The sequence below is a fragment of the Monodon monoceros genome, unplaced genomic scaffold (assembly GCF_005190385.1).
Source record: "Monodon monoceros isolate NGI ecotype Baffin Bay Population unplaced genomic scaffold, NGI_Narwhal_1 Super_Scaffold_9, whole genome shotgun sequence".
Lineage (NCBI taxonomy): Eukaryota > Metazoa > Chordata > Mammalia > Artiodactyla > Monodontidae > Monodon > Monodon monoceros.
This window is the reverse complement of record NW_021703786.1, coordinates 15,278,169-15,286,725: the sequence shown is the minus strand read 5'-3', so window position 1 is coordinate 15,286,725 and position 8,557 is coordinate 15,278,169. Positions and strand designations below refer to the sequence as shown.

Genomic DNA, 8,557 nt, shown 5'->3' with positions numbered 1-8,557 from the left:
GTCCCCAGGTCCACCTGATTCCGAGATTCATAATCCCTCCTGCCCCAAAAGCTGGGTAGGAGCTCAGGTCCTTCGGTTCAGAGGTAGGGGGATGGATCCCTTGACCTGAGGATTAGCATGGAGAAGAGGAGTGGAGAGAGAGAGGGAGGAACAAGGCTCTACTCGGCCCTCCAGAGCCAAGCACTTAGCGAAAATGTCTCCCAAAAGAGATGTCAGCATTCAACAGTCTCATGTCTCCTGGGGAAATCAGTCATTCAGGGAAGACTTACTAAAATCTTTCACGTTTCCCCAAAAGTAGCCAAGGGTCCCAAGGTTACCCTCTCTTTCAAGCAATGCTGCCCGGTTGCAAGAGCAGGTAGAAACTTCCCCCTTCCGTAAGAATGGGGAATGGCAGGTAAAGGGCCAGGAGGAGGCCAGTCCCCGGTTCTGGTGCTTTTGTGTGCTGGCCTCCATGCTCAGGGGATGCACTGATTCTCTCTCCTCCCTCCCTGGGTCATGCCCGCCTCCTGGGGTGCCCAGCTTTGCCTTCACCTGCCAACCTGCCTCTCGGCTCAGCTCTAGGTGGGAGCAGAGGGTCCCCATGGGCCCCTAAGGGTGAAGCCCTGTTGGGCTGGGGCAAGGATGCAGAGATGGGGCCAGCCCCCAGGGGAGAATTGAGGAGGGCTGGGGTGAAAGGGGGGAGAGAAGAGGTTAACTTTTAACATGGTGAAAATGTTAAAGTATTTCTCAAAACACTCTTACAAATGTAAAGATTTATCTATATATTGACATGCAAAAAATTCCACGACACCTTGTTGAGTGAAAAAAAAAATTACAAAGCAGCACGTGTGGTGTTTATACAAAATTTTGTATATATATATATATACACACACGCACACATATGTATATGGTGTGTGTGTGTGCGCATGTGCAAAAGACAGAGGGGGGTGTGCAAGGAGTGATGTCTGGAAGGGTGTTCACCGAAATCTTAATCCTGTTTGCCTCTGGGGGGTAGAATTTGGCATGATTTATACAGTCCTATTTTTACTTTTTTCTACTGCTGAAATTTTCTACATGAGTATGTTTTATCTTTATACACAGGAAAACTCCCAATGATGATATTTTCAACCTGGGGGAAAAAGGATTGTTTTCATGATCAAAGGAATATAACTACATTAGTCAGCAGAAAAGGAAAATAGAGGAAGAAAAGCTCCCGTAGTCCTATCACCAAGGCGGCCCTTCAGAACATGTGGTGGTTTTCCTTCCTGTCAGCCGGCTCTGAATCTGTTCAAATCTGAATCTGTTCAATCTGGCTTTTCCATCCAGGTATAACAATAGACTGGGAAGTGCTGCCCAGGTGTGCCCTCTCACGTAAGGCTCATAGCCCCTCTGAAAAGTACATCAGTTTGTTTTCTCTAGCCTAGGGGACTTGAGGCACTTGAGGCTGACTTTCAGGCAAGGGAAGTGACTTGCCCAGGTCACATATACCTGAGTGAGGGGAAGAGCCAGTCCTGGGACTCTTGAGCACTGGCAGCCCAGTGCTACTTCCAGTGTGCATGGCTGCCAGGCCCCGGTGGTGGAGCTTTTGTGGGCCTGGACCAGCCCAGGACCCTGCAAACCCTCAGCTGTTGGCGATGCAATTCGTTTGAAGGAACTCTTCTTGCTGCCCACCAGGTCCCAGGTCTGCCCTGGGGCTGAAGGAACAAGATGCATCGGACACAGTCCACTTGGGTCTCTGGCAAAGAGAAAGAATGCAAACACTTCACACAAGGCCACTCAGCACGGAGCCTGGGCACAGAGTGAGCATCAATGAACATCCGTCACATGCCCACGGGCGAAGCGGCTCGGAGCCTGCGAGTAAGCCCATCTGGGCCATCACCGAAGGCTTCCCGTAGGAGGGGGCCTTTGAGCTGAGCCTTCAAGAATGGGTGGAATTTCCAGAGGGTCCAGAGAAGAGAAACAGTCTGCATTTCAGGTGGAGGGGTTGACTCTCTCAGAAGGCAAAGTATGCGAACTACAAAGCGCGCGGGGGACTCGCTGGTCTACACGGTTGGGGGCCCTGCAGTCCTCACCAACCGCGTAGAATTTGCCGAGTATTAGCCACGAGGGGCGGGGTGAGGCGGGGCGGGGCCGAGGTGTGGGGGTGGGGGTGGGGGTGGGAGGCCCAGAGAGCTTCATAAAGCCACAGCAAAGGCGCCGCGACGCTAGTGACAGCGACCCGCTGAAGACGGAGCCCGGGAGCTGCCGCGCGCCCGCCAAACGCGGGCGCAGGACCCAGGCGTCCGAGCCCGGGCTCCGGTGGGGCCCCCGCCCCCGCCCCACCCCCGCCAGCCTCCGCCCAGCCGACCCCCCGCGCCCGCCCCCGCGCGGAGAAGGGCCGGTCCTCGACGGCCGCGGGAAGGTGCCAGCCCGCCCCGGATGGGCATCTTGGAGCCAAGCTGCCGAGACATGCTGACGGGCACCGACCCGATGCCGGCGAGCGACGAGGGCCGGGCGCCAGGCGCCGACTCGCAGAACCGCTACTTCTACCCGGAGCCGGGCGCGCAGGACGCGGCCGACCGTCGCGTGGGCGCCAGCCTGGGGGCGCCCTACGCCGGGGGCGCCCTGGTGCCTGCCCCGCCGGGCCGCTTCCTCGGAGCCTACGCCTACCCGCCCCGACACCAGGCCACCGGCTTCCCCGGGGCGGGCGAGCCCTTCCCGCTGACGCCGGGCGCCGAGGGCTACCAGCCGGGGGATGCCTACACCGCCCCGGACCCGCGCGCCACACTCTACCCGGGGCCGCGCGAGGACTGTGCGCTGCCGGCGGGGCTGGAGGTATCCGGGAAGCTGAGAGTCGCGCTCAACAACCACCTGTTGTGGTCCAAGTTTAATCAGCACCAGACGGAGATGATCATCACCAAGCAGGGGCGGTAAGTGAGGCGCGCGCCGGGAGCGCCGAGCTGTGGGAGCCTCCTCGGTCCCGCCGGCCCGGACAGGGACGCGCTTTTCTTTTTTTTTTTTTCTGTCTAGACTGTGCTAGTGTCTCTGTGTCCCTCACAGTTTTGGCTCAGGCTTTGGGAGGAAAGAGGAGTTGAGTTTCGGACAGGAAAGTTCTGGGGGTTGTTTACTCTCAGGACCAACAGGCACAACTCAAAAGGGAGATGGAGGAGAGGGGCGCAGTGAGCCGTCGTCCTGGTTTAGGGGGAGGGTGCCTATGGTTTCACCCAGTATTGGGGTGCGGTCCCTGCCTGGTGGGAGGCGTGGAGGGCGCAGGGGGAGTGTGTGCTGTGGGTCTGACAGAGCAGGGCGCCTCTTAGCCCCTGTGTGTGGGGAAACGGAGCGGAAGGCAGAGTCTTACAGTGGGGTGGACAGCAATCCAGCCCTCATCTCCGGGGACCCTTGTGCCCACCTCTCCCAGCCCCCTTGCTGCTGTTATGTACGGGTCAACTCTGGGGGAGGGGGTGTGTGTGTGTGTGGTAAAACTGGGATTTGGTGACATGGAGAAGTGGTCGCCAAGTTTCCTTTCCGGTAGTACTTTGAGATCATATGTCTGGTGTGCGCATGTGTTGGGGGGTGGTGGTAAAGTGGGAGGGGGCATAGATTCCTTCCAGCCAGAGTCCCCTCCCCGAGGGCACAGATGTCCATGGGCCTGAGCAGGTGAAGCTAACCCATGGGTCCCAGCTGGCAGCCAGTCCCACACCCTGTACTCTTCAAGGCTTGTCCCTGAAAGCCTGCCCCACCCTTATCCAGATACTCACCAGTCCATCCTGGGGAACCCATGGTTCCATGGTTCAGGGTCCCCTGAGCTCCGTGCATGCGGGGTAGGGTTTGGGGCCAAGGGTGCTGCTTCCGGAGAGAGTCTCCTACGAGGGGAAAGAAAGAGAAACTTGCAACTTGTGTGGTATTTGTTTAGTAAGCAACACTCTGAGTGGGCCCTGCCTGTGTCTGGTGTGTGAGTGTGCACCCACCCTTCCCGGTGGGGGCCCATATGGGCAGGGGACCAGCGAGGGCCTCTGTGTGGAGGGGCTATGTCATCAGTGGACCTGGGAGGTGTTGAAGAGCAGATACCAAGGGTTGGGCTTGGGGAGGGAGAAGGGAGAGGCCATGCTGGGCCTGAGGGTTGGCATTCAATCTGGGCATTGCTGGATGGATGATTCCTATGGGGTGGCTTGGGATTGATGGACCTGTCCACCAACCACAACTGGCTTCAAGTTGCTGAACTGTTCCTCTTTCTCGGGGATGAACCCGAGAAAGTTGGCATTTTCTTTCACGGCACGGCCTTCATCTTCTAGGCCTTCTGATAATTGCTCTCTGCTCCCCCAGCCCTAGCCCCTGTCTGGGTGCACCCAGGCATAGCCTAGGCTTCTAGGCTATCGTGTCTGAATTGGAGGAGACCCAGAAGATCCTGTCCCATCTTCTCCCTGGACAGAGAGGGAAATGGACCCAGAGACAGTAAGAGACTTTTCTGAGGTTACACAGCACATTCATCGCTGGCAGAACTGGCACCAGCATGCAGAAGTTACGTGCCTGGGTTTCTTTCTCTGGTGCCCCACGACCAGGAGTAAAAACAGCCACCCACACTGTCCGAAGGCCTTGATGCATTCAGAGTGCTTTCACTTCCATTATTTCACTGTGTGCTAGGTAGGCCAAGCGGCCTCCCCATTTACAGCTGAGGGCACTGAGGCCCAGGGGAGCTGGTGGCTTACACTGGGTTACACGGCAGACCTGAACTCAGGCTCAGGCCTGAACTCTGTTGAGTGGTCAGGAAGCCTTCCCACCCTGGGGCCTGGTGGGGGTCTCCCCACAGCCTTGCAGCCAGGCCCCAGCCCCTCCAGTCTTGAGGGATGAGGTAGATGGAACTTCAGCAGAACCTCAGGGCTCTGGGGGTGAAGGGCTAGCTGGGGGTCTTAGGTGGATGTGTCTTTCTGTACTGGTTGCCTCCTTTACGCCTACAGCCTCCTTCTTTCCTTTATTTTCCTGCTGAATAATCCTCTCTGGACAAGTTTTGTTTTCTCTCTTTTAGATCCGCACACTTTCCTTTATTATGAAAAATTCCAATCTATACAAAAGTGAAGAGAAACATGTAACGGATCTCCATCTACCCATTATCCAGCTTCAATAGCTGTCGATACTGGTCCAATCTTGTTTCTGCTTTATCCTCGCTCACTTAACTTGTGGTCTGAAACTATATTAGCGATAGTGTAAGTAATTAGTAAGTAAATCCTAGACACTGTATTACTTTATCCTTAAGTAGTTCTCCGTGCACCTCTAAAAATGGCTTTTTAAAAATAAACACAATGCCATTAGCAAACCTGAAAAGAAACTCTTAAATATCGTCAGATTTCCCTGATGGTTTTGTGTGTGTGCGCGCGCGCATGTTTTACAATCCTCACACTTTCAATCCATCCTAATGGACTGCTTCGGACACTGCGGGCTGTGGGGCCATTGGAAGGGGGCAGTGGCCCCTCACCACTTCCTCTGAGACCTCCTCTTGGATCAGGCCTTGGGGGCCCCATGGCGGGGTGGAGAGGACGGAGGACACACCGCCCCCGATTCAGCACCCCTGACTGTGAGCTTGGGCTCCAGTGATCTGGGAAGTCGGCGGCCATTTCCTTCTGCTACTGGCTTCTGAAAAGGAAGACTTGGGCTCAGAGAAGAGCTCCCATTCTGTCCTCCTGCTTTGGTGGGCTGGCCTGTCCTTCCATGATTTCCAGTGACCCCCCAGTCACCACCACATCACCCACGGCTTTCTTCCTTTTTGAAAAATCCTTCCAGCCCAGGCCCACCCACAGCCCCGTAGCCTTTTGCCTTGGGCTGACTCACTCCCTCCCAGATCCTCCCTCTTCCACCCACCCTAGACCCATTCCTCAGTGTGCACACAGTGATACCCTCCTCCATGGGCAAGAATGGGTTGGGAAGCAGGGGGTGATTCCAGGGCCCAGAGACTGATCCAGGCAGCTCAGATGGGGCTGGGAGGGGAAACGGAGGACAAGAAGATGGACTGGCCAGCTGGAAGGCTGAGAGTTCAAGTTTGTGTGTTTGTGGAGGTTCATGGCCTGATAGACCCACTCATGTTGCCCGGCCTCGTGTCGTTTCTGGGAGGCAGTCTGTGTGCTGCGCCCAAGTCGGCCGGTGTATGATAGTCGATGGTAGACTTTCTCAGCAGAGGAAGAGAGAGGCGGCTGTCTCGTGTGTGGGTGTGTGGGTGTGCAGCAATTGCCGGCAATCCCCACTTTTCTGGGTGCAATTAGTTGATTATTATGATTAACATAACTGTTGGTAAGCAGCTCAGTTTGCATTTGTGTATCAATTTCAGTCCCGTACCATCCTCGACCACCGGCCTCAGCCCTTTTGGTTTTCTCTTCTCTACATTCCAACTCCAAGAACTTTTTAGATTTTTTTATTTTTTATTTTATTTTATTTTTTTTAGCTTTAAGCCTGCTTTAGTTTGGGCTGACTGGCTTTATTTCTTCTGGAGCAGGTGAAAATGGCTTTGCTTTCTCTTCCGCCATTTGCTGGTGGCTGTCTATCTATTCAGTGGGTCCGAGGTTGGTGGGAAGAGGCGATCCCTTGATGCCTGAGCGCTTTTTGCGTTTGGATCGGTGCAAGGCATTGCCAGAACACCCTCCTCAAAGGTGGTACCGATTTACACCCCCACTAATAGTGGCCGAGAGGACCCATTATCCCACAGGTTCATCAGGATTAGATATTGTCAATTTTGAAACATTTTGCCAACATGACTGATAAAAACCATGTTTTAATTTGTACTTAACGATGGTGAATTGGAGCATTGTCAGAGGCGTACAGGATGGGGACGGGATATGATGACTTTGTGAATCATTTCAAACTGGATGGTCCTTAGAAGCAGCAGAGGAACTTGGGGTCTTGAACCCTGTCCTCTGAGGGCTGAGTGAGTGGTGAGCGGTCTTTCCTAGGGGCTCAGTTTGGCACCAGACCCATCTTCACTCCTGGTTCCTTCCCAGCAAAGTGTCGTGTAAATCAGAGGCTATTTTGGGATCCCAGCTGGTGGTGATTCTAGACTTTTAGGGTGAAGTTGAGACCTCCCTTCTCCTCTCCCTCTTCCCCACAGTCTTCCTGTGTCTCCTGCCTTTCACTCTACCAGTGATAAGCAGGATGGGGTGATGGAGACGGTAGCATGCGCTCTGCCATCAGGAGACCCCATTTCTGCTCTCCCACCGTGGAGTCATCACCAAACCTCTCGGAGCGTCATTTTCTTCAAGTATAAATTGGAAATAACATTTTATATCTCAAAGGACTGGTTCAGTGAACTGGCTGCTGCATGAGTAGTGGCACTTGAATTAATATGTTCCCTTCTCTCTATTACTACATGTTTACATAGGAACTGGTTACAATATAGGACACATGAATGACCTGACCACTGTTGTAGAATGAGCTGGTGGTAGAAATGGGTTGAAAGTATTCTCCCACCCTAGATTGCTCAGTCTCATCCCTAACCTTTGACTCCTCCAGTTGACTGGCATACCGAGCTCCTGGAACCGAGAGCCTCAGACCGGAACTCTGGACTCTTGCTTGGGGCTCTTCAGCCAGGCCAGAGGGCTTTGATAGTTCTGGGCCTGGGAGAAGGTGAGATGGGGGTGAGATGGGAGAGACGGTGAGCGGAGTTTCACATCCTTCAAACTCCTTAACAGCTCTCAGGGGAAAGATGGACAGGAGTTATTATCTCCATTTACGGGTGAAGAAAGTGAGGTTTGGCTTGGGAATTAACTTATCCAAGGCCATAGGGCCACTAAGTCTCTTTTTCTCAGCCCAGGAGAGTCTGGGGAAGACAGGAATGTGACAGTACCCTCCCGGGAGATCTTTCCAAGGTTATTAGCGATATTGATCTGGGACCCTCTGGGGACTAGAATCCACCCAAAAGTGCTCCTAAGGGGGCTTCCCTGGTGGCGCAGTGGTTGAGAGTCCGCCTGCCGATGCAGGGGACACGGGTTCGTGCCCTGGTCCGGGAAGATCCCACATGCCGCGGAGCAACTGGGCCCGTGAGCCATGGCCACTGAGCCTGCGCGTCCGGAGCCTGTGCTCCGCAATGGGAGAGGCCACAACAGTGAGAGGCCTGTGTACCGAAAAAGAAAAAAAAAAAAGTGCTCCTAGGCCCCTAGAACTCTCCCTCCCCCAGGTTTCCTCACTCATGAACCAGTGCCTTTCTTCCCAACCTGCAGGGCTTCTCGTAGGGGAAGGGAGGAGTGTGGGAATGGAGAGCAATTCTGATGAGGATTTGACTCTGCCAGCTTAGAAACTCGCTCTTCCTGCTGGGTTAGAAGAGAAAGACTAAGCCATAGATGTGCTGGTTGTAGTGACGGTGGTGATGGGCTGGTGATGGTTGCAGTGGTGGTGAGGGGGTAGTGATGGTGGAGGTGCTGGTTGTAGTGGTGGTGGTGATGGTGGAGGTGCTGGTTGTAGTGGTGGTGGTGATGGGCTGGTGATGGTTGTGGTGGTGGGGGGGGTGGGGGTAGTGATGGTGGTGATGGGGAGAGTGGTGGTGTTGGTTGTAGTGATGGTGGTGAAGGTGGAGGTGCTGGTTGTAGTGATGTGGTGCTGGGGGTAGTGATAGTGGACATGA

At 54.6% G+C, this 8,557-nt stretch overlaps 1 protein-coding gene across 1 annotated transcript in view; it reads left to right on the top strand.

Annotated features, from left to right (window-relative positions):
• The first annotated feature begins 2,206 nt into the window (after nt 1-2,206).
• Nucleotides 2,207-8,557, top strand: part of TBX21 (T-box 21) — an 11,121-nt gene continuing 4,770 nt past the window's right edge. The window contains exon 1 of the mRNA XM_029213245.1: nt 2,207-2,888. Coding sequence (XP_029069078.1) covers nt 2,398-2,888 — 491 coding nt within the window. The 5' untranslated portion in view covers nt 2,207-2,397. The remainder of the gene's footprint in view (nt 2,889-8,557) is intronic.